The following is a 26,675-nucleotide window of genomic DNA, read 5'->3' as shown; positions in this document are numbered from 1 at the left end:
CAATAGGGAAAGATCTCAACAGCCAGCATGTTGTAGTAGTGGTTAGTGTTGGACTTGGATCTGGGACTCCCTCTCTCCTATGGAAACTTGCTGGGTTACCTTGGGCCAGTCAGCTTAACCTACCTCACAGGGTTGTTGTGAGAATAAAATGAGAAGGGGAAAACGTTGTATGCCACTTTGGATCTGGGTAGAAAAGTGGGGTATAAAGTAAGTAAGTAAATAAATAACTAAATGTCCCTGCGAGTAGGCTTGGGGGAGGAGGGAATCTGGTTGGCTCCTGTGGGAAACAGGATGCTAGACTACATGATCTGATTTTAGCAGCCTTTTCTTATTTTTATTGTTTGTCTAGGCGTAAGCTCCACTGATCACAGCGGCATGCCTAGGATTTCAGTGCAAGTCCAATTCCATTCAGATGGGTAAACAGGCCTCGGAGTGGACTGACAGTTGCCCTTTTTGCCCTGTAATCCATTTACACTTTGAAACGACGTGAAAAGTAGAATTGTTCAGTAGGGGTCACTAAATCGAGCAGGACTTTCCTGCACAGGATCCAGGTTGATTGTAGGAAGCCGCGGGACCGGCTCTCTCTCACACCTCCACACAACTCGACTTCCAGCCCTCGCCTGGGACTGCTGGGCGCCTGCGCGGAGAGGAGCCGCGGAGCTCCTCTTCTATGCCTCCTTCGGCCTCCATGGAGCATCCCGGTGAGGAGAGTCCCGGCGGGGGCAGCAGCGGTAGCAGCCAGGAGGGCGACGAGCCTGAGTCTCCCGGCGGACCTGCGCCTGAGGAGGAGGAAGAGGACGAAGAAGGAGGAGGGGAGGAGGCAACGGCGGAGGCCGGGGCGGCAGTTTTCGCGGTGAGAGAAGCTCCGTCGCAGTTGGGCAGCAATTAGGCCGCGGCCCGGCGAAGGGCCTGTCTCGCCTCCCTCTTCCGAGCTTGCCTGGTGGCTGCGGCCGGGAGCCTGGAGGCCGGCTGGGAAAGGAGATGGAGGAAGGGACGGTGACGCGGGGAGGGAGCCTGGAAGGTAGTCGCTGGGCGGAGGAGAGGAGGCGGGGGGAGGCCAGATTTCATGGGCCTCGGACGGACCTTGGGGCGCAGGCCGGGGGGAAGGAGCCACCGAACTGGCTTCCCGATTCGGAAGCCGAGGCTCTTGCACACCGGCGATGGAAACACAACTGGAAATTTTGGCACTGGGGAGGAAAACTGCACCTGCTGAAGCCCCCTTTCCTCTGAGAGTTGTCCTTACGACATTCTCTTTGCTACGAAGCTGTTAGAGCGGTTGGAGCCCTGTTCTGCTGTGCGGCAGGCAGCCATAGGAGCCCGTTGGGGAACAATCATTTTATTTCAAATACATCTATAGTGCTTTTCAGTGCAATCCTATGGAGAGTTACTCGAGTCTAATCCCATTGACTTCAATAGGCTTAGACTGGAGTAACTCTACATAGGATTGCACTGCTAGTGTCATACACTGAAAGCGGTTATTATGTCTCATATGGAGCAACTAAGAAGCTCTGCCGATGTATTTCATGTACATTATTTTGTTTTTGTGTCCACTGCCACCTTAGAGACCAACATGGTTTTAAGGGTATAAGCTTTCAACAGTTAGAGCTCCTTTCTTCAGATACCTTCAGACAGATGAAGAAGGGAGTTTTGATTCTTGAAAGCTTACACCCTGAAAATCTTGTTGGTCTCTAAGGCAGCACAGGACTCAAATCTTGCTGTTCTCCTGCAGGCTAGGCACCTAACATCTCTTCCAACAGTATTAGTTCCATATTCAGAGTTGAAGCTTGAAAGGTCACAGAGGTACATTTTACTGGGGTTTTGGGATTAGACATATTCATGAAGAATAGGTTCATCAGCCATAGTGACCAAAGGGAACCTCCATTTTTAGATGCAGCAGACCTCTTAAATTCCAGGCCTAGGAGGCAACAGGTGTTAGGGGGGGGGGTCTTGCCTTTGGCCTCTGTGCTTGATTTGTTGTTTCTCCAGGCAGTTGGTTGGCTGCTTTGTGAAACAGGGTGCTGTTCTAGATGGACATTGAATTGATCCAGCAAGGCTGTTCTTACAGGAGGGATCAAAGGTTATTGTTTGAAGGGATCACTAACTAAGAAGGCACTTGTCCATCACTTCATTATCCTGCCTTCCCAAGAAGCATGCTGAGTTTTGACTATGTCCAACCCTTTCTGTTGTCACCAATATTTATTTATTTATTTCATTTATTCCCTATATTTTCTTTCTGGTAGGGACCCAAAATGGCTTACATAATTCTCTCCTCCATTTTTCCTTCACAACAACCCTATGTAGTAGGTTAGGCTGAGAACGCGTGATTGGTCCAAAGTGAGCTTCCATGACAGACTGGGAATTCAAACCTGGGCCTCCCAGATCCTAGTCTAACATTCTAACCTCTACACCACACTGGCTTTCATAGTTCTCACCCCCTCCAACAGCTAGTGCATGGGGCAACTAAGAGATGGAGCTAGAGATCAGGAAGTTCCGGGTTCATCTCTGTCAGGTTTCAGTGGGAGAAGGCAGTCCTTTAGGTACCTTGATACCACACTGTTTAGGGCTTTGTGACTGAAAGTATGTATACAGTGTCATTTAGTAGATTTTTTCTGAGGAGCTTGCTTCACTTTGGGGCTTGTTCCTGATTTTGTTGCCCTGAACTAGATAGCCCAGAAGAACCTGATCTCATCAGATCTCAGAAGCTAAGTAGGTTGGCCTTGGTTAGTAATTGGATGAGAGACCTCCAACAAAGAGCAGGGCTGCAGAGGCAGGTAATGGCAAACCATCACTGTTGGTCTATTGACAACTGATGAAGTGATACTCTGGAAACAAATGTCTTGATGACCAGTTCCATATTGGGTCTGTGGTTCCTTGGTGTTTTCAATCCAGCTTATTCCGCCTGCAAAAGAACAACAACAATGCTCATTACTCTTAGAGAAAAATTATTGTGATTACTTACTGTTATTGTTTGGGGATTCCTTTGGGACTGCTCCGGCATCTTTGCGCCTGCAAACAAGAGAACTCTTTTTTAATCGTTTAAGAACTTGTGATATTGATATGATGAGCTTTGTTATTTGGCCATTTGCCTTTTAAATGTTTGATTGTATATCCTTGCATCCTATAGTGAATATTGTAATGAATTATAATTTTGTATGAGATTGTAACTTATGTATTTATTAGTATTATATGCACGAGGTCACTTTAAAATTTCTATAACATAAAAATATTCAAAATTTCTATACTTAGTTACATTTCTGAATGTTAATTAGGGTCCCTTAGGTGTGGTTATCCACTATTGGTTTCGTTGTTCTACTAGAGACCAACATAGCTACCCACCTGAACATATACAGAAAGTGCATTTAAAAAAATTATGCTTCATATGTGTGGTATATATTCTCTTAATATGTAATACACAAAGTAGCTCTTCAGTTTTGTGATGAGATTTGGTATGTTATTAAGTAGAGTTTTGAAGGGCCAAGAGAGCAGAAAGAAAAACAATTTTTAAAAATAATTCCTCTTCTATTGCAGTCTTGTTTTTACCATGATTAAAGGAGATGAATTGGAACGGTCTCCTCCATTATTGAGGGCTTGAATGTCTCACAATATGTATGCTATGATTTAACCTACTTATATATTTGGTGTTCTGCCTTTTTTTAAAAAAAGCCACATTTTGTCACTTATCAAAAAGCAAAGGTCATAGATAGTTTTGTGTTTGCAGAACAGTTGATCCTATTTATTAATTATTTATTTCATTTACCTTATTTATAGTCTGACTTTGTTGCTGAGACGCAAGGCGGATTACACAGTGAAAGTCAAATACAGGGTGGGATGTTCAATAAATAATGCAATAGGATTTGGATTGCAGAAATCTGAAAATATACAGAAATCTGAAACAGAGCTGAAGACAAAGTTGAAACAGAGTATAAACATTTGTTAAACAATTCAGAAATTATATAATAGGAGTATACTTATAGCAACAGACAGAACACAGTAGTACAGTCCACAGTTCCTGCCCATTTACCAGAGCATCTTTCTGAACAGCCCTGTTACCTGTGTAAAAAAGCCCTCTTGAATAATTCAGTTTTGCATAGTTTGCAGAAATCAAGGAATCTTGATTTCATCTTGTCTGTAGCTGGGGAGGCTGAACCAGGTTTTACTTCTTGATTGTAAATATGGACACGTAACATGTTGAAATGTGGGAACTCACTGACCTCACATTTTCCCCCTTTCATCAAGTACATTACTTATTGTTCTAAAAGTACATTGCTCTTCTATACATATTTAATAAATAATACAGGATTTTACATGTGTTCAGTATTTTATATTTAAGGACTTTTCTCCATGCCTAATACTTAAATTTCGCTCTGTATCTCACTTGTTTAAAAGATGATGGAAGATTGTTTATTGAAGAAAATAGAAATCAGTGTCTCGGAAGCAGAGAAACGGACTGGACGAAATGCCATGAACATGCAGGAAACATACACTGCTTACTTGGTGGAAACAAGGTAAAATAAATTAAATTAATTAAAATAAAATATTACCTGATTGATTCCTGGTGAGTAGTTTTAAGGGCCAATTCCAGTAAAAGTTTTGATATCCATACTCTGATACCTATGTGTTTGTATACATAGGTGAATAGATAGATGAACTATTCAGTTGAGAATTCTCCAGACTGTTTTTGATGTGGATTGGGTTGGTTTACCCTTTGTGAATTTTTTGTTACATTTCATTCCACTGACAAGTTATCAAAACACAGCCATCTGTGAGCATGTTAATAATTTCAAAGGCTGCATATAGCCACCTGAAATTCTTATTTTGTTAGCATGTAAACATTATATTAAAATAAATATAAATTTGTAATGGTCATTCTTTACCCAAGAACTTAAGCTTGTCATAAGGCTGTAAATAATATTCATCATGAGCATACATTATAGTAATTGTGATCCTTTCATATTACAACATAGTAGATAAAAAGAAGAGCCGAATATGTTTGCTTTGCTTTCCTTTCTTAGTTCCTATTTTTTTTTAAATTTCAAGTATTCAGTTAGGAAATTATATGGCTTTATTTCAGTGAAGCTTTTTTCTGTTCTCTAGCAAATGACACTTCAGGATTCTTGCCTTTAAACTCCAACAATGCAACATTGTGTATAATTTAGTATATAATCCAACAGTAACAAGGAAGCATTTCTTGAAGCTTCTGTTAAATTGGAATTGGAAGCCCATGAAGTAATCATCAAGTCCCTTTAAGAAATTAGATTCTCATTTTTTATCTTGCTCTTACTCCAAGGAACTTCTACCACATACTTGTTTTTTCTTTTCTCCATTTTATCCTGACAACAGCTCTGTGAGGTGGACTGGATGGCAGTAGGGATGGGTGAAGAGGTACTTTCAGGGGGATGTGCCTTCACAAAAGAAAAAGGTGGACAGTGACTTTCTGTTGTGGTAGAAATCAATTTTTCTATGTATACTCTGAGTATGCACTAAAAAAAGTCAGTATTTTTTGGATTTGGGTATCTGGAATACTATACGTAATGAAATTCACTTATTCAATTTGTTTCTTTTCGAGTTAGGCTTGGGTTAAGCTTTTGAGACCTTTTTTTTCCTTTTAGGAGATTGGGGCTGGTTGGCACTGCCTATTCTGGCCAAATAAGAGGCCTTGAACTGCAGGTGCAAACCTGAAACAACTTTTTTTTTTGTATTAAAATTTTCTTTATTTAAACTATAAACTACACACCACAACACAATAAACATCAAACATAGAGAACAAGAAAAAACACATAATTCTAAACACAACACACTAACAATACATATATCTATAAAATTAAGAGGAAAAGAAAAAAGAAAACAACAAAAACCCTAAATTACACTACAAGTTGAGTTCTGATTTTCTCTGCAACAGGTATATATCATTTCTAGAGTCCCACTTATTCTAAGTTAGTCAAAAAAACCCTTTTTTCTATTGTTCCTGTTTCTTAATCCATAAATCCAGATGTCATCAAATCCTTGTTATCCATTTCATGCAAAAAGTCTTGACGGTTTCCATTCAGTCAAGAAGTTAACTAATGTCCTTCCTCTAATTAATGAAGTAAGTTTTGCCATTAACGCAAACTCCAAAACTTTTGTCAACCGTTCTTCCGCTGTAGGCAATGTTGTAGTTTTCCACTTTTGTGCATAAAGTACTCTTGCTGTAATAAAGTATAAAAACAGTGTTCTAAAACTTTTTTCCAACTGGCTGTCCATTATTCCCAACAGAAAAGCCTCTAGTTTCAGCTGAAGTTTAATCTTCAAAATCTTCTGAATCGATGATTGTATCTACAACTGAAAACTCTTTGCTTTCTTACATGTCCACCACATATGAAAAATATTCCTTCTTATTTAGCACATTTCCAACATACATTTGACGCCCTCTTATACATTCTAGCCAATTTTTCAGGAGTCATATACCAACGATACATCATTTTGTAAAAATTTTCTTTAATGCTGGATCTTAATGTAAATTTCAGCCCTCTTGTCCACATATTTTCCCATTGCTCCATTAATATATCATGTCCACAATTTTTCGCCCATTTAATCATACATTTTTTTACTTGCTCTTCCTCCATCTCAAACCTCAACAAAAGTTTATACATTTTAGAAATAACATGTTCATCATTTGTACAAAGAGCTATTTCAAATTCAGTTTTAGATTTCTCAAAGTCATAATGACTTGTCTCATTTGAATCTCTCCAAAATTTGCATATATGGAAACCACTGATAGGCGTGCCCTTCTGCTGCTAAGTCCTCTCGATTTAATTTTAACTTGGTCCTGAGAGAATTCCAATAAATCCTAATAAGTTAACCATCTAGGTGGACTAACCATTTCCCTTTTAAAAAGAGCTTCTTGCGATGACAGCCAGAGAGGTATTTTTGAACAAAATCTAAGTTTGTATTAATTCCGTACTCTCAGGATTGCACGCCTTACATAATTATTATTAAACTCTGCGTTGGCTTTAACTTTGTCATACCATAGATACCCATGCCACCCAAATTTTAGATCATGCCATTCCAGATCCAGTAATCTTCTATTTTTTAACAGTATCCATTCCTTCATCCAAACCAAACAGTTAGCTGCAAAATATAATCTCAAATCTAGGAGGCCCAAACCTCCTCTTTCTTTTGCATCCTGTAGAACATTAAATTTAACCCTTGGCTTTTTGCCTTGCCATATATATCTCGATACATCCTTCTACCATTGCTTAAATGGTGTCTCTGTTGTAAATACAGGAATTGTCTGAAATAGGAATAACATTCTAGGTAAGACATTCATTTTAATTGTAGCTATTCTTCCCAACAGCGATAATTGAATTTTATCCCATCTTAGCGTATCCCTTTTAATTTCTTTCCAAGTCTTAATATAATTATTTTGGAATAACATACAGTTCATATTTGACAAAGTAATACCCAAGTTTTTTACCTTTTTTCAACTTTAAAGCCTGTTATGCACTCGATCTTGTATTTTCATATTTTTAGTTAAGACTTTGGTTTTCAGCTTATTAACCTTAAAACCAGCCACTACATCAGATTCTTTCAATTTTGTCATTAGAATTTGAATTCCTTTCAAAGGATGCTCCAAAATCAACACCAAATCATCTGCAAAGGCTCTCAGTTTGTAGTTCTCCTGTTTCACCTTAACACCTCGAATTCTCTCATCTTATGTCCCTATTCAAAACTTCAAGCATCAGTATAAATAATAAAAGTGACAATGGGCAACCTTGTCTTGTGCCTCTTTGTATTCCACATTGTTTCCATTCACGACTATCCGTGTAGTCTGGGTTGTATAGATTGACTTAGTCCATTTAATAAAATTTCCCCCTAAGTCCATATCTTCCAATATCTTAAACAAAAATGTCCAGTTTAAGTTGTCAAAAGCCTTCTCAGAGTCTAGGAAAATCAAAGCAACTTGTCTTTCATTATGTTTTTCAAGATGTTCCAGAATATCCAATACTGTTCTTACATTGTCCTTTAGATGCCTCTTAGGTAGGAATCCACTTTGGTCTTCATGAATAATGTCCCGTAGGATACTTTTAAGTCTTCCTGCCAAGATCGATGCAAACAGCTTATAGTCATTATTTAATAGTGATATTGGCCTGTAGTTTCTTGTCAATGTGTGATCTTGTCCCTCTTTTGGAATAAGTGTTATGTTGGCCTCCTTCCATGAGTCCAGCATTTTCCCTCCCTCTAAAATAGAGTTCATCGTCTTTTGTAAAAGCTGAAGAAGTTCATCCTCAAAACACTTATAGTAGCTACTTGGGAGGCTATCTGGTCCGGGAGCTTTTCCCAACTTACTCTTTTTTATGGCTTCTCCCACTTCTCTTATTGTTATAGGTCCATTCATAATTTGTCTTTGTTGTTCCATGATCTTAGGTAACTTCTACTTATTAATATATTGTTCTATATTTTCCGCTGACACATCAACACTCTTATACAGATTTGTATAGTACTGATAAAATGCCTTTTGTATATCTGCAGTGTCTGTTAATGCCTTATCCGCCTCTTGTATTTTCAATATCATTCTCTTTTCTCTCTCCTTTCTCAATTTATAAGCCAACCATTTTCCTGGCTTATTTGCATATTCAAATGTTTTGTTTAGCATAATTCAATTTAATTTCCATTTCCCTTGACATTAACATCGATAGTTATTGTAAGATATTAATATGTTGCAATATATTAGTATTTCCAGGAGCTCTCTTGAGTTCTTCTTCTTTGCTCTTTATCTCCTCCAAAATATGTTGCTTTTTCTCTTGGTTTTTTGTTCTCAGTTGAGCGTTATATTGAATTAGGTAACATCTAATATATGCTTTACTTGCATCCCAGACCATTCTCATATCTGTACCTTTGTTTAAGGTTAATTCAAAATATTCTTTTAGTTTATTTTTAAAGTCTTTGATAGTCCCTTCATTTTGTAACAGAGCTTCATTTAATCTCCACCTAAAGGTACCCCTTTTCCCCCTATAAGTCATGGATACTGGGTTATGGTCTGAAAATTTCTTAGGTAGGACCTCTATTTTAACCACCTTGGTGGCAATGTCCTGAAACAACTGTTAAGGACAAAGCTTCACAGAGGGCGGTACATGCCTCCTAAGTTGATAGCACGTAGCCTTATGGAGGTGATTAATTCTTTCCCTTCTACATTTCCTGTGAGGACAGGCCATAGTTGAGTCTGTCATCAGAGGGGTTTTGGGCCGTTTTGATTGGCTAAGAGTTTAGGCTGGCTGCAGGCGGCTTGTCTTGAAAAGAGTTGTTTCTTCAGTCTCTTAGATTCAAGGGAAGATCAGGGGAGTCAGGGAAGAGGGAAGAGAAAGGCACCTGTTCCTGCTTTGTTCCTGTTCCTGAATGCGACGCATCTGGTGGATTCCTGTGCTAGCAATCTTTGTGCTTTTGTCTTTGGGACCTATGGAGTTCAGAGCTAAAGCTCCCTTTTGGACTCTGAACCTGGCTGAAGGTAACATCTGGAACAAGTTCAGGGACTTCTAGTGAATATAGCCTAGCTTAAATTGTTGTTGTTTTGTGCTTCTCCACATACTTCTATATTTATTTTGTTTACTTTTGCAGTTTTCTTTAATAAATTCCTTTTCTTAATTTGGTGTGCACTTATTGAGAGTTGTGGCTTCAATACAAATCCAGTTCTTTGGCAATTTTGCCACATGCTAACTTATTAGTTTGTTTATGGATTTAACCTGCTGAGTGTCTACCTCATGGGGCTGACTTCTGTTTAAAACCTGGTAGGGTTTGGAACTTGCCTCTTAGTTTCACAGCTGAAGGTTTAGCTAAGAGAGGGTGGTGACTGCTTTCCACCCTGGCAATGAGGTTTCACTTGCCAGTCCTTTTGGGATTTTGCCTTCTGACATCAGCAGGGGACTGACAGCCCCTCTGGGGACCCAGGCAGACTGCCAGGAACTGCTACACCATATATATTTGGTATTCCCAATATCTGGGTCCAGAAATATCAGTATAGTATTTGGGTTAATTTGGAATTTCAAACATATTCAGCTCCATTATTTCCTATGAGGGAATCTTTCTGGGGGGCTGGAGGGGGCATTTTTCAAGAAAACTACACAAAAATTGCAGGGCACCTAGTCCTGCCTGTCTACTATACACCGCCCCCCCACCAAGTATCAAGACATTTGGGTCAAGGGGTCTGATTCTATGGGCCTCGAAAAGGTGTCCCCAACCACTCTCCCTTATTTCCTAAGGGGGAAAACCCCTTATTCAGTGCTTTCTTCAGATCAGACAGAAGCCTAGAAAAGAGCCTTGTCCAAACAAACAAGAGCAACCACACTGGCCATGCCTCTCAACTCAAACAGAACCAATGTCAAACCAGAGAATCCCACCAGAACCAAACTAAAGCAAGGAACACTGTTACAGCCCAACAGATCCAATGTCAGTCACAGATGCCAGGCAGTACCCAGAGCCAAAGCAAGTCCAACATAACCAATGTCAAACCAGAAAATCCCAGCACCCAAACTGGCAAGCTAATAGTAGGAAGGCAGCCAGCCAGACCTAGCAGTGGCATGTGACAAACAAGCAACACTGACTTGGACATACACACAGTAACACTGCCTCCCTTTCTACTTCTCCTGTAGCCTGTGAAAACCTGCAAAAGGGGCGGGGGAAACAAGGTGCTGCAATTGTTAAAATGAAATTCCTGGATATCCTGAATATATCTGGATAATTGGGAATGTAAATACCTGTTGATCTGAATATGCTCAAATAAGACAGATATATCCTGATATACCAGAATAATATTTAATGGGTATTTGTTAGGTATATTTTTAAACCAGATTGCAAATCCCTAGTGTATGCTTTGTGACAGCCTTTTAAAAATCTGAAAATGCTTGTGTCTTTTATCCTTAATCTTTCTCCTACACTGCTAATATTTAATATATTTAACAACAGGGCTTTTAAAGAAATTGTATGAAGCATCACCATTTATTTAACTTTTCTTCATAGTCTTTCTAAACTTCTTTATACTTTTGTTTATAAAATTCTCCTCAATTTATTGAGAGCCCCAAAACATGGCAAGCAAAACTGGGTATATTACTTGAATCATGGCCTGGGAAGGAGTAGGACAACTGCCTTTTTTGTACTTACACAGATAAAATCTTTAATTCTGTTGGTATTTTACCTCCTGTGTACGTACACACTGAGTAGTGTGGGTTGGAAGCACCTTCCTGCAGTGATGTTTTCTTTTAAACCTTCATTACTGTTCTGTAGATTCAAAACAACGACAATTCCCTCTGTTTACATGAAACCAGAGGTTTTCACAAAACAGAGTGAACTTTAGGCATTTAGCTCGACTGGAAATAAGCTGTGGTGGCAAGTAAAAATGATTATCTTTCTAATGTAAATGCTCAAATGACAGGTTAAGCACTATAATATGAACGGCCAACTGAGCTTGTTGTAAAACTTGTGAGTTGGAAGTATGGGTTGCAGGACTAAAACATGGATTCCTGTATGAAACTGTGTTGCATTCATTTCTAGGAATGTAAACTTTTATGGAAAGCGGTTTATTTTAAGGGGCAAATATGGCTTACTACTTTTTTAAAAAATGAAGTAAAACTCCTCTTGTTATTGGGGCTGTGAAGTCCACAGGAAAGCAAGTTATTAACACAATCTGCTCCCAGTTTTTAGAAATCTTTACTTTGTATAGTGTGTATGTTTAGGATCCCAAGGCTTTCATTTCAAGCTAGCCATTGTAGATACACACAATCTCTTGTTATGCTCATCAGTAGGAGTTGGGCATATCAACTGAGTAAAAGGCTTGTTTTCCTCTATCAGTCCAGGTAGTAGTAAATTTATGGAATCTCTTAGAGCTAAGCTACAAGAGACAAATTACTCAAGGAGCAAGTGAAGGGAGTCGCAATGTTCGCAGGGAAGCTGAGTTTTAAAAGAGATCAGAAGGCTTTGTCAATTTCCCCTCTTTACAGAGCCAGGGAGATGCTGTTCAGGAGGTTTGTTTATTGCCTCTTGCCTCCAAGAAGGAGAGGTGAAACTGACAGAGCCTTTGAGAGGCAAAGAGGAAATTAACAAACCCTCTGAGGAGCCATCTCCCTGGCTCTGTAGAGAAGGGAAATTAACAAAGCCTTTCGATCTCTAAAAACTCAGCTTCCCGGCTAACATTTGTGATTCCCTTCACGTGCTCCTCCTCATGTAATTTGTCTCTTGTAGCTTGGCTCTTAGATTAATATATCTGTATCTGACATAGTAAACATTGATGCAAGAAAGTTTGTACTTTGGAAAACATTTTTGTCTTTAAGGTGTTACTGGACTCAAATTTTGTTCTATTACTACACCGTAACTCAGCTACCTCTTGAAATGCAGATTAATATGTAAAATGAGAACACTGCTCAGTTTTGTCTTACGGGATAAGGAGATTTAAAGACTTGCTTAGTAATACAGTTACCAGTAAAAATGTTGTACACTGATGCTGCAGTCTTGCAACTGCCTTCCCAGTAGATCTTTCTTTTGCCAAAGGGTACTAGAATAATCTTTTGACCATTGCACAGCAAGGAAATGAAACAACTTATAGTTGTTCTTCTGGGTATAATATACATCTCATTTGTTGTTACTGCTGCTGTTCATTATTTATACATTATCATTATTGTACATACCATTGTAAACAGTAACAGGACAAACATGAACAGCAAAATAGGAAATTTTGGATTATTGTTGATGTTTTGGGGAGAGTGTGGGAGACATACAAAGTTTACAAAAGTTTCTCGAGATATGTTGTAGGGGAAGTGACAATTTTCTTGGGCTGCAGTATTTTCTGTTGCTTTCCCTTCTTCCCATGTCACTTCAAATAGAGATAGAATTCTGGCTTAAATATAAAGCCTCCAACCTAGATGAGAGGTAAAAATCTGGCAGAGCAAGATTGTTTTTTTCCATTTTATAATGGGAGCAAGAGCGAAGTTTATATATAAGAACACAAACTGGGGAAGAATACTGGTTATTAATGTAGAGATACAGGGTTATAACTGTAAACATTGAACATGCCAAGGGGGGACAGAACATGTCAAAGGGGGGGGTCAGAACCCTCACTACTGTGTTAAACTCTAAATCAAAACTGTTACACTTTAAGCAGCCACACTCCGTAACACTCTCACCCAATTACAAGACAAGATTGGGATTAAATGAATAAAAGGGTCTCTATGCTGTCCAGTCTTCTGTTCAGGAAGCCTGTTTGCCATATTCTTCTTCTAATACCTTCAGGTGTCAGAAACTCACAGCAGACATACTATCCATTTCCCTCCCACCCCTGTTACCTCCATATCAGACTAATGATTATGACATCCTTTCTGCCACGTGAGAGGACCCCATCACAGTGATGGATATTGACAGAATTCTAGCATCTGTGAAGGCCTCTAGTACTCTGGACTAAATGGTTGAGAGAGCGGTAGTTGACCAGCTCTAGGCCTCCTTGAACAACTCTGGTGCTATGAGCCCTTTTCAGTCTGGTTTTAGGCCAGGCTATGGGATGGAAATAGCTCTGGTGGCTATACTTGATGACGCTTGCCTGAATGTAAACAAAGGTCATACTTCATTGTTGTTCCTTCTGGATCTATTTACAGCCTTCGATACAGTAGACAATGCCATCCTCCTGAGGCGTTTGGAGGCAAAAGTAGGTATCAGGAGATGTGCCTTGGACTAGTTTTAAATCATTCCTCATGGAGTGAACTCGAAGGGTTGCTATTGGAGACCAGCTGTCCTCAGTGTGGGAATTATCTTGTGGAGTTCCATATGGTGTAATCTTATTCCCCATGTTATTCAACCTGTATGTAAAGTCTTTAGGAGAACTCATTTGTAGCCATGGAATTCATAGCTATGGAATATGCAGATGACATGCGGCTCTATATCTTGTTATCAAAATCCGCTGGTGATGTAGTAGAAGTACAGAGTAACTACTTGACAGCTGTTGTCAACTTGTTGAAAGCAAACAAATTTAAAATTGAACCCAGACAAGACTGAGGTGATGCTGGTTGGAAAAGCAGAGATCTTGAAGGACATTGTGTTTCTGACCTTTGAGGAGGTTCAGTTGATCCTGGCTGACTCAGTTAAGAGCCATGGGGTTATAGTTGATCCAGCACAGCTGCTAGAGAAACAAGTCAATGCAGCTGCAAAAAAGGCCTTCTCACAATTCAGACTATCCTAGGACTAGCCCCCTACCATACTGTGACATGGCCAGTCTGACCCCCTGGATTCATGGTGCAGTAACATGGAGACTAGACTACTGTAATCCTCTCTACATAGGTCTCCGCTCAAAGTTGACTTCGAGACTTCAGCTGGTGGTGAGCTGTGCAGCTCATTTACTCTCAGGACCTAGATGAAGCATGCATATCACTCCTATTCTGCAGTCACTCTATTGGCTTCCCATCAGCTATCGGGCTCAATTCAGTGTCACAAATACCACATTCAAAGCCCTTCATGGCTTTGGTCCCTCATAACTGTATGACCACCTCTCCCCTATGTTCTGCCACAGCAGCTTCATTTGTATGGACAAGGCCTTCTGTAGATACTGCCCTGCAGTTGGGCAAAATCTGCCTGCACACATGCTTTTTCTTATGGGCCTGCCTGAGAGAGTCAGGAAAGCTTCAAGTCTCTTGGATTTCTGCAAACTATGCAAAACTGAATTATTCAGGCGGGCTTTCTACATTTTTAAGGCTGTGTCATAAGAAGTAGCTTAGAAAGATGCATTGGTAGGGACAGGTACTATTTGATGCATGATCAATTAGATGAATTCATAATTTGGTTTTTATTTACTATTTATTTATTTATATTTTGTTTCCCGGTTTACAAATGAGTAAAACATACATGTATACTGTCACACAGTTCTTAGGGATAATCACCTGAAAACCATTAATTACAACTTTGAAATTGTTAAGCTTATCTAACGCTGTATTGGCAATGGTTTCCATTCATTGTTGCTAGTTTTATGAAACAATGAATCTTAGAGATGGAAAATCTTCCTTGGAAAATCAAGTACTGGGAAGTATTTAGGAAAATGCTTCATCCTACATCTCTATGTGTAGTTAGAAGGTAGTAGAGGGAAAAAAGACTTCTTATAGCCCGATCCTATGCCTGTTTACTCAGAAATAGGCTTGAGCTACTTCAGTGAGACTTTTCCCTGTTAAGTGTGCATGAGATTACAACCTTCACTTTTTTTTAGTGCAACAGATAGGAAAAGTCATGCTGACATAGAGTGAAAGTGTCATGTCATCTAGAACACTAAAACAATGTAACCACATAATTCATACAGTTCAACAGTTTTATTATTATTGTGAAAAAAAACTATACTTTTCTGATTTTAAGATTCTTGCAGTTTAATGGCTCATTTTGGATAATGTGTGAAAAAGATTAGCTAAATACTTCTCTTTGGCATATAAAGGTAAAAAAATGTGTTTAGACTGAAACGATCTCTTCACTGGATCTCTTCACTGACTAGTTAAAAGATGAAAGATTTGACATCAACATTAATGTTTACGTTAACATTTTAATATTAGTTAAAAGGTGAGAGTAACGGTTTTCAATTTCCTTCAATATTTTCCCCAGGCACTTGATTCAGTTCCTGAATAAGGAATAAAGTTATAGCCGTGTTAAGAGCAAGTATGTGGTTTTCATGTTGAAACACTTAACAAATATTGTTTCTCTAGAATGAAAACAAATTGAAAAGCTAGACCAAATGTTAACAAGTAATTATCTTTAATGGAGGCAGTGGCTACAGCATTGAATGTGGCTGCAGTAATTAAATGATAAAGGTGTTTGGAATAATGAGTAATTTTTGTGGGTTTCTGAAACAAAAGTTCCTATAAAGAGAGTTCCTATAAAGAGAGGTTCTCTCAACACACAGAAATATTTTATGGCTTTATAATACAGCTATCTATTTTACTTACATTGTTTCATTTCCACATTTTTTCATTTCTTATTCTTTTATTCTTGAGTCATTGAGGGAGGCTCTTTTGGGATTGGAGATTTAGCCTGAACTGTGGTCTGACCAGGGGTCATTTTGTAGAAAAAGAGCTGCAGGAACTCATTAGCATATGCCACACCCCTTGCCATCACCGGAAGTGTGTTATTAGCATAACTGATTTGCATATGCCACATCCCCTCATAACAGCCTTTACCTCAATTCGGTTCCAAACTATGCCCACAGCACTGCTAGCTGGGTGCTATGCCAAAACACCTCAAGCCCTCCGCTACTGTATTTGTGGTGCTCACATTGTGGAGGATTTACCACATTGTCTACTATCCTGCTTACTTCATGCAGAGCCAAGGAATAAATTCCTAGAAGAGTTTTTAATTGATTTAAACTCCTCTTCAGACTCTGAGAAATTGTTTTTTCTCCTGTCTGACTCTGCTGCATTTGTTTCTTATAGAATCTCTCTTTTCGCCTAAGCAGCCAAGAAAATCTGAGCTAGAGTTGTTTTCAGAGACAGCAATGGTTTTATCTGACTGGTATTTTCTGCCTAGATCATTTTAATCTTTTAATATTTGTACATATGTTTACTTGCTAGAGTGTTTTATGTGTTTTATTTGTATGGATTGTAGTGGCCTTTGGCCACAAACAATAAACTTACCTTACCTTACCTTACATATGCCACACCCCCTGACATCACCTATCCTGGCGGTTTTGGACCCAATATTGGGCATTCAGGGCTGAAAGTGGGCCCAAAATGGCAAAAAGAGGCCGAAAAGGGGCCCAAAATGGTCAGGATCGGGCCGCTGCTGAGAAGAAGAATGATACACCACCCATCAGAGGAACGATCCTGGCCATTTTGGGCCTGAATTGGGCCCAAAACGGCTGAAAGGGGCCCAAAATGACCTGGATCGGGCCTGAAATGGCCGGGATTTGGTTGCTGCCAGATGAGGGCATGTTAGCCCACCTGGCAGTGGCCCGATCAGGGCTGTTTTGGCCCCAACTCAGGACAAAACCGCCAGATCCAGGCCGAAATGGGCCCAAAATAACGCAAAATGGCCATTTTGGGCATGTTTGGGCCTGGATCAGGGCTGAAATGGCTCAGATCAGGTCGGTGCTGGGCATGGGAGGGTTCCCAGTCCCAGCACTGACCCAGTCCAGGCGGTTTTGGCCCTGATCCCAGCCGAAACGGGCCCAAAATGGCCAGTTTGGGCCTGGATTGGGGACGAAATGGCTGGGACCAAGTCGGTGCCAGGCGGGGGAGGCTTCCCCCACCCGGCACCAACCCGATCCCGGCCGTTTCAGCCCTGATCCCTGCGGAAATGGGCTCAAAGCGACTGAAAGTGGCCCTTTTGGGCCCTTTTGGGCTCGGATCGGGGCCAAAATGGCCCAGATTGGGTCAGTGCTGGGCTGGGGAACCCCCCACTGCCCGGCACCAACCCAATCCAGGCCGTTTGTGGCCCAATCCAGGCCAAATGGGCCAAAAATGGCCAGTTTGGGCCTGGATCGGGACCGAAATGGCCAGGACTGGGTCGGTGCTGGGCAGGGGAGGGTTCCCCCACCTTGCACTGACCCGATCCTGGCCATTTTGGCCCTCATTCGGGCCTTTTCTTCCCCATTCCAGGCCAAAATGGGTCCAGAATGGCTGAAAATCAGGTGGGTGGGGCCACCAGACAAGTGACCTCTTTGGAGAACTGCCGGAATGGTGTTCCAGTGCATTCCCCCTCAAAATGAGCCCTGCGTCTGACTATTACCTTGATGAAGTCAAGGCTGTATATGGCCTTGACACCCTTCAAAAAGGGGGAGCCATTAAAATGGTCTGCTCATAGAGGCTTATAGATCCTTCTGGATTCCAAAATGCTCTGGGGATTTTAAAATTCCAAACACGTATTCTGTTGAGACTACAGTGGAAGTTTGGAACATAAATCTCTTTGAAGCTATTGACACGATTGCTCCTAGCTGACCTCTCTCACCCTTGTAGTGGAAACCAGCTTGGTGGTACACCACAGAGTTGGGTGACCTAAAGAGGGCTGGAAGATATCTAGAAAGACGTTGGTGGAAAACTCATGCTGAATCTGATAAAGTGTGCTGCAGAGCCCATTAGAAGACCTGTGAAGTAGCAGTGATAGTGGCAAAAAAATGTTACTTTGCAACCATAGCATCATGTAATTCCATCCAAATTGTTTAAAGTAGTGCAACATCTTTTGACTCCTAAATCTCATCCTTTACTGGCTCTATATTGGAAAATTAGCTGTGACACCTTTGCAAAGTTTGTTGCCCATAAAATAGCCTGAACGCATTCTGGTCTGGATGCTGGTTGTAATATAGATGAAGTAGAAATGCTTAACACACCATCCAGTCCTCTTCTGAACCATTTTGACCCAGTTACAGTGGTGGATATTGACAAGATCCTCACATCTGTGAAGACTCCCACTTCTGGGTTGTCCATCTCGACTGCTAAAATCTTGTAAAAACCATATAAATGAGCCTTTGATGTCTGTCATAAATCGCCTGGTCTCTAATCTGTGATTGAGAGAGCAGTTAGTTAACCAACTCCAGATCTTCTTACACAACTCTTGTGCTTTTCAAACTGGTTTCAGGCCAGGCTATGGGATGGAGACACTGGTGTCTTTGGTTGATAACCTCCACCTGAATATAGACAAAGGCCATGCATAATTGTTGCTTCTGTTGGATTTATCTTCAGCCTTTGATACAGTAGTCTATGCCATTCTGCTGAGGCATTTGGAGGCAGAAGTGGATATCACAGGAAGTGCCTTGCTCTGGTTTAAGTTGTTCCTCGTGGAATGGACTCAGAGGGTTACTATTGGAGACCAGCTATCTTCAGAGTGAGAGTTGTCTGGCGTTCCACAGGGTGCAGTCTTATCCCCCATGTTATTCAACCTTGATATAAAGCCTTTAGAAGAAACTATTCATAGCTATGCAATTGGATGCTTTCAATATGCAGATGTGTGATGTATGAATGCAGACATCCGGGCTTTGTTCCTCAGTGCCACTCTTTCTGCAATGCAGGCTGGAATACTAGAAAGTCTTTTGGGGAGGTGCATGAAAGTGCAAAAGAAATGTATCAAGGCAAATTAGGATTTGAATGATAGTTCCCAAACTGAATCCTAAATTCAGGAACCAATCGTAGTTAAAATAAACAATGGTTTTGCATTATGTCTGAACTGAGCAAAGGTGTAATGCTTCCAACGCAGTACAAAGGACAGATGAGATCTGAGGGAGTTTAAATGGCGCTTAACACTTTCTTGAGAAGTGGGACGATTCTACAGCTTCCTTCATCTGTTCCAGTTAAAAGTAGAGATTTCTTCCAGTGAACCTGGGAGATTTAAATTCTAGTACACTACACATAATTAAGTTCATTTATTTTATTTCCACAGTCTTTTTCATTGGCCTGTTTTGCAGTCACCTTGCTAAACTTTTTTGACTGATGCTGTGTTCTTAGCGCTTTGAAATCTAGGAATCCACTCTAGGGAAAGTATTATTACAACTTACCTTTTTAGATTTTAAATGAAATTGCCATGGGTTAGAGTTTCATAGTGATTTTTTGCTTTGTGTGTAATTTTAAAATTCAGTGTCTGGTAGCAATTTGTTAGCATTTTGAAGGAATGCTTAAGAATGAATTATTTTCTTCTGTTCTGTGATGGAATTCTTATGTCTTCAATTATCTTTTGAAAAACATTTTTTAAAAGATGCTTTAACATCTTGATGGAAAATGCATGCAAAGTGTGGCTTTTTAGTAAGCAGCGGATCTGTCAAAATAGTGTGTAAGTCAAGTCAGGTTGCCTTGTGCAATGTGTACAGTATTATATAAATTATTAATCAATACATATAAGCTTGTGACTGTATATTTGTGAAACTAAAATGAGTTTAAAGCAATGTTTTCTGTATTATAAGATGGGATTCCAGTCCTCAAAAATCTTGAAGCTGTGGTTTCAAGTTGCCAGAAAGCATTAAAATCTGTTTGCCTGGAGTCAGATATGGAAATTGTGATTATGCAATAAAGGACCACATCATTAATACATGTAACATTTTCCTACGTGATAAAATCTATGTGCATCAGCTGTCCTGTCTGAAATAAATGTATGTACCACAGTTTCTATGTGATGATATAACATTTCATTTTTATGTGGAAATAATCATTATGTGGGGAAAAAGTTACTTATAAAGTGGCAAGGAGATAGCACAGCACAAATAACTTGATGGAGAACTGTGGGTATTCCTGAGATACACTGGCCTTGGATGAAATGTGTTCCATTAGCAGGTCCTGAGAATCATTAGCTCTGTACAGATGACATGCTGCCTTTGTTTACTGCATGTATGCTCCTTCCATATGATTAGCTATGCTGGTTTTGGAGGGGCACTAACCACGGGGAGAGGGTGTGCATGAGGGCACTTCCTCGATGCATTTGTCCCATGCAGACTACTTGACAATTGCAGGAGGCAGGGCTAGCATGCTTGTGCTCATTCTCCCTGTCTGCATAGTGAATCAACATGTCAGGCTAAGGGGCGTCTGTACCAGACTACAGACTTCATATGTACAAATGAACTGCTGGTCCCCTATGTAAATGTAGAGTATGTACTATCCTACTCCTTAAATTAAAGCATACTTTAGTTTATTCTTGTACTTTGAAATGAACATAAAAAGACAGATATACTTTGCAGATTGCTTCTGTAATTTCTTTCCATGAATAACTAAAAGTAGCAGTTTCTGATTTAACACTACACAGTTAAAAACCCTACTGGAAGAAATGATGGCACGTGACTGTTTAATATAGTGCATTAAATCCACTTGTAGATGATCTCAAAATACCTTGTTGATAGTTTGTACTCGTTCTTCTCAGCATGCATTTACTTAGGAATAGTATGCTTTGAAAGTCTTCTGGATGCTTTTAAAGCATTTCATAGTTTTCTTCCCAAGGTGAGCATGTTCTGATATAGATCATCTGATGGGATCAGAACTTCAGTAAAATTCTGTATAGGCACTGAAATGAAGTATTGAACAAGTGTTGTTTTTATTGCAATTTAAAAAGTGTATTATTTTTTAAACATATATAATCCTTGTTTAATCTAACACGGACATGGTTTTGTATATAGGTAAAATGCAAATGCATACAAAAGACTGCTAAAAGCAATCTAAAGAAAGAGAACAGTAACAGCATTTTAGCAGTTTCAACTCATGGTTAGTATATGTAATATTTGTTTATCCACAGTTCAGTATCCATGATGATGTCACTTCAAAGACCATTGCAATAATTTTAACATTACAGTTTCTCAAGGTGGTTTTGTATGGTTCTGTATTGTGACATTTGTACTGATGGTAATATTGAAGAGAGAACACTATTCTGATGTATTTCAGGGCTGTGGATTCGCAAACTGAAGGTCAGTGTTCTCCCCCAGATTCTCTCTGGAGACGATACAGTGAATTTGAGTTGTTGAGGAATTATTTGCTAGTTAACTATCCACATGTCATTGTTCCACCATTGCCAGAAAAACGGGTAAGAAAACCTAGCAACTTCACCTCATTCTGTTTTCCCCATCTCTACTTCCATGACACTCATATTTGCATTTATCCAAGATTGTGTAATTGCTCCATTATTGTTCCAGTCAAGCAAATAAATTAGGATTTAATATTGTGAAACTCTCAGCTTTCAGTTTTTTTTTTAAAAAAGCAGCTCGGGCCTAGGCCTAATGAAATCTGAATGGCCAAGCCTGAGTAGATTTTGAATGGTCAGAGCTCAAGGTTTCAGTGTTGCTCTTTACCCCAGAATTAATTGTTTAAAACAAGTATGTGGTGACCGTTCATTTCAGATGTTACACAAAACCATAGTTTAATTAAATAAACAGTGACTAGTGTGATTATCTTGCCAACTGTGGTTGCTTAGGGTATGTCAAATGAGAATCTGAAATCATGATTTTAAGTTAGTCTTAACTTTGGTTTCACATGACTTATTTTGCAGTGCTGCCCAACATAGCACACCACAGACTGGGATACCAGCCGGGTCTCTGGGTGGCAAAGATAATGAAACCAGAACCTGTCAGGAAAAGCCAGAATTTGAATGATCATCTGTGAACTGAATCCTGGCTTCACTTAGTAGTTAAAACAACCCATTGTATCATGTTATACCTGAACCAAAACAAGTCTGATGGCACCTTAAAAACTAACAACATTTATTCCTGCATGAATCAGAGAACTCAATGAAAGTTCATGCTAGAGAATATGTTGTTAGTCTTTATGGTGCCTTTGGGCTTCTGTTTTGTTTTGCACAACAGACTAACATGGCTATTCCTCTGGAAATACCAGAACCAAGCATATTGTCAGTATGCTTAATTTACAAATATCCAGCCTTCCCTGTTGTGGAATTTAGAGCAATTTCATTGTGCTTTCTTAAAATAGAGTTTTCATAGCTTTGCATTTAATACTGTCCTTGTTCCACAGGCAGAGTTTGTTTGGCATAAATTATCAGCAGATAACATGGATCCAGATTTTGTGGAAAGACGAAGAATTGGCTTGGAAAATTTTCTCTTACGTGTGGCTTCACATCCTATTCTTTGCCAGGACAGAATTTTTAATACATTTTTAACCCAGGTAGCTTAATGTTGTCTGCTGTATTTGTTTAAAAATTAATATCTTGACTTGATCTTGAATTAATATATGGATTTGTATAAATAGCAGCTTTATTTCAGTTACTCGCATATTGTTTCTTGTTGTAAATATAGGGTGCAACAGTAATAGAAATTTTGTAGAGTGTTATATATCATCATTTTATGTAATGTCATGTAATCAGTGCTACTTTTCATGGTGTGTACTGGTTTATTTTCCATACCAGTTTTCAGGTATGAGGTTTGCCCTCTAGCTGAGTCGTATTTGGGGTAAACTGAAAAACAGACTTCAGTATATTATGCTTCAGTAGCAGTGCTGCAGTTTATAAAGTCTATTATTTTTTTATATTTATTTTGTGGAATTAATAGCCTACCTTTATTCTCTCAAGAATATTCAAGGTAGCTTATAATAACAGAAAATAATAACAATAATAAAGAAGTTAAAACCACAGAATAGAAAATCAGTCATAAAGAAAACCCAAATCAAAAGTTAAAAACAGGAAGGACCATAAAACATTCTGAGAGATCCTAGTGTGCAAAACTGCTTTTTAGGTAGGAATAAGCATGTCTCTAAGTTATACTGGAAGTGTGTGCACTTTGCTCACGCATATGTGGTACCAGGGGCACCACCTCCCGCCAGGAGTTGCCCCCTGTGCTGGCAACCCACTGAGTTCCACCACCTCTTTTCCCAGAAAAAAAGCCCTGGGTGTTTATTAATTTGAATGATGCAAAAAATTATATGAGAGGTTGGTTATTAAGATTCTGTGTAGATTTTTTAAACTGGCTTTTGGAAGGGAGAGTCATCCAGTGAAAGTTATCCAGTGAAAATGTCTAGCCTGCTCTGTAGTATATCTAAGTGTCTAGCCAGCTCTGTAGTATATCTTAACAGCCAGGCTACATGTGAAAAACTGTTCTACTCTACCTCTGAGAACTTGGAAAGTTCTATACAGGCAAAGAAGGGTTGAATTCATGCTCTGGGAAAGCAGCCACTGACTGGCTGCGTTCTCTCTCTCAGCTAATCATTCCTAGTGGCTGAGAGTGGTCAGAACAGGAAACTTTAGATATAACATAAATAACTAAACATAATATAACAGTGGAGCTTGACTGTGGTTCCTCTTTCCCCAAATATGACTTCAATCTGCTCCTTATTTTCTTGCCTGTAGAGAGGAAGCCATTGGGGAATTTTTTAGAGTTCCAAATAGGCAAAACTGGGCTGAATTTCATGTGATGCATGTAATAATATAGCATGTAATAATATAGCCTGGTGTGATAGATCCCTCCCTTCAGTTCCCCACTGTGAGGCAGATTTTCCACCAAATTCAGTTTGCTTGCTTTGACTGAGCAGCCTCAAGTAGCGTGTTAATATTTGTAGGTTTGAAAGTCTGTTTGTCCCACCCTGACAGGCAGATATAATTTTGGTTTTTCAGCCCAGTCCAGGAACTTGAGGGGGGAAAGCAGGAGCCTTCTTCCTTTTTGCTAGAAATGGCACTGGAGACTGCATAACATTAAAAAAGAAATAACTTTATTTGACAGGCAGAGATTGAGTAAGTATAGTTAGGGGATGGAAGTGCTGAAGTAAAATTTAGTTGGTAGTACAGAATACACTTTGAGTAACAAGCAAAATAGTTTCCTTGAAGCTTAGGTTTCTATATTCTTGGTTCTTAACAGTGAGAAGTGTTTTACTTAGTACTTTAGTTACAGCAACAATGTTTCTTCACAGAGTTCCCTGTGACAGTTCAGTCATAGGGAACTCTGTGAAGAAATGTTGTTGCTGTTCAGGTTACCTGGTTTTAGTTTAAAACTGTTTTCCTGCTCAGAGCCAAACTCCTTTTAGAAACTGGGCAGGAATTAATCATCTTCTCAAAAGATAAAAATTCTTCTTCTTTTGGCTTGAAAGGGAGTCTCAACCCACTACCCAATTGCTCTTGCCAAAACACACTCCCAGTTCTCTCATGTCTTTGTAAAGTGGGCTTCAGCTTATGCTAACACTTATACTTTGAATTCTTAAATAGAATTCTTCCTGAGGACAGAATGATACGGTTAAGGCAACAGAATCCTCTTCCCTTACATCAAAGGGAATCTAACTGACCTTCTCTGTCAGACTCACTCACACACTCTGAACAATCCTGTCAGAAACTAACTGACTCACTTCAGACTACTGACCAATCAGAGAGGAGGGAGCAGCCTGTCACTCAGGCTTTCCACTCCAGGCAATAGTTAACTCTTTCCTTCCCAGCTTTCTGATTGTGATGCATTTAGGAAACCTGCTTTTAAGTGCAATCTGTCACACCTGTCTTTTGTTATGCTGGACTCTGATAGAGGATTAGGCAAATAGCTAGGTAAAAGCAGGTAAGCAAGATAGGAAGTGTACTTTTTCCGTTTAATCTGTTGATGACTTATACTGGCGAGTAAGAGCAGAAGAGCTAGTAAAAAATTTTGTGGGTTAGTAATTTTTATGGATTTATTTTTTAAATCTGCCTTAGAAATACCTCCTATAGAAAAATAAGGCTTTGAGAGAACTCAGAAGGTTTTTTTTTTCTTGGCTTCCATTTTTTAAATTTTTCTTTATTTAAACTATAAACTATACACCATAACATAATAAACAATAAACATAGAGAATAAGAAAAAAACACAATTCTAAACATGACACTTAACAATACACATATCTATATAATTAAGACTTTTTTTTTTATTAACAATTGATACAAAATTTCCACTTCTAGGAAGGAGGTTGGAAGGAGATGGTGAATGAAACAGGGTTTCAGCTAAAGGTAATTATATACTTATAGTGTGACTTATCCTGGTAAGCAATAAAATGAATTTGTAGAGTCATTACTAGGGATGTGCATAACGAAAAAAACCAGACCAAAATTACACACAGAACTCACTGATTCAGCTCATTAAAACAGCTTCAGGAATGCTGAATCAAATCCGGAAAATGGCACTTTAATGAGCAGCCCCCCCTCCCCAAATTTGTGTGTTTCATTTTGGTACCCTGCCACGCAGACACCAGGCAGGCTAGGCAGTGAAGTGGACCATCTGGCAGAATCTTGTTTTCCTTAACAGCAAGAAGTTTGTCTGCACAGTCATGGATCCATAGGAGAGAGATTGAGCCTTTAACTCCGTTGATGGGAGAGGGATGTGCACAGCATACATGAATGAATTTTTTCTTCAATGCTTTCTGGGTACAGGTATGGCATTGGCACTGAGGCTCATAGGGATCAAATTGCAAAAGGTTTGCTGTGTTCCGAGAAGGGGAGCAGCAGATGGTACGATGCTGTTGCATCACTATCTCCATCCTTTTCTGTGCGTTTTTATGCACAATGCAAGGAAAGGCCAGCAGCAACATCCATGTGGCTGTTTATTTTTATTTATTTATTTATATGCTTATTAGGCTTCTGGCCCACCCTCCCAGTGAGCAGGCTCAGAGCAGGTTACAACAATTGTCAATACATTTTAAAACATAGTAAAACAGCATCATAATTTATATAAAAACAGTTCCTAGATGGCGACCCATACACCCCAACCCCACGCTGTGCACAGAGGAAAGGGAGAAAACAGTCACTGCTTTCCACACTACAGCTCACACGTGTGAGTTTAAGAAGGGAGGGGTCTCCTTCAGCCTCTGAGCTCCTGGTTGCTGCAAAGGCTCATGTTATGCTGATTAGGGTGAACATTGGAAAGAAAAAGCAATTATTAAAGGAGAGGCGCACTGGGGAGGTCTGTGGAGGTGGTTCAGTGGCCCTTTGCTGCTGCTGTTCTTTGCTTAGGTTCCATGGTGTCCATCCCACATTGACTAAAACAAATCCTCCAAAGATAGGGGGTGGAGGACCACCAGGAGGAATTTCATCAGTTAACAGGTTAAAATGATGAGGTGGTAGCAGGCTTGTGCATTGCACATTTGCACATATACCACGTCTTTCCAGATCAGTATTCCACATGGAAGAACTGATCTGGTTAGATTTTTTTCTTTCTGCTTGTCTTCTGATGATTTTTCCTTCTTTTTCATTCAACTCCGAGTTAATGGTTTTAGTCTGACAGGGAGACGGGCAGCAACCAACTTGTCCAGTCTCCCACATTTACTGGGGAAAAAAGAGGGCAA

The 26,675-nt window shown here is 39.6% G+C and overlaps 1 protein-coding gene across 2 annotated transcripts in view; it reads left to right on the top strand.

The window, feature by feature from the left end:
* The first annotated feature begins 583 nt into the window (after positions 1-583).
* SNX4 (sorting nexin 4) overlaps positions 584-26,675 on the top strand; it is a 51,060-nt gene continuing 24,968 nt past the window's right edge. The window contains exons 1-5 of one of the 2 annotated variants that reach the window (XM_054971785.1): positions 584-853; positions 4,387-4,505; positions 21,330-21,468; positions 22,410-22,559; positions 25,297-25,344. In XM_054971785.1, coding sequence (XP_054827760.1) covers positions 671-853; positions 4,387-4,505; positions 21,330-21,468; positions 22,410-22,559; positions 25,297-25,344 — 639 coding nt within the window. In that variant the 5' untranslated portion in view covers positions 584-670. The remainder of the gene's footprint in view (positions 854-4,386; positions 4,506-21,329; positions 21,469-22,409; positions 22,560-25,296; positions 25,345-26,675) is intronic. The other variant, XM_054971786.1, reaches the window with a different exon arrangement.

Source organism: Eublepharis macularius, chromosome 2 (assembly GCF_028583425.1).
Source record: "Eublepharis macularius isolate TG4126 chromosome 2, MPM_Emac_v1.0, whole genome shotgun sequence".
In the NCBI taxonomy this organism is placed as follows: domain Eukaryota; kingdom Metazoa; phylum Chordata; class Lepidosauria; order Squamata; family Eublepharidae; genus Eublepharis; species Eublepharis macularius.
This window is presented reverse-complemented; position numbering and strand designations above follow the sequence as displayed.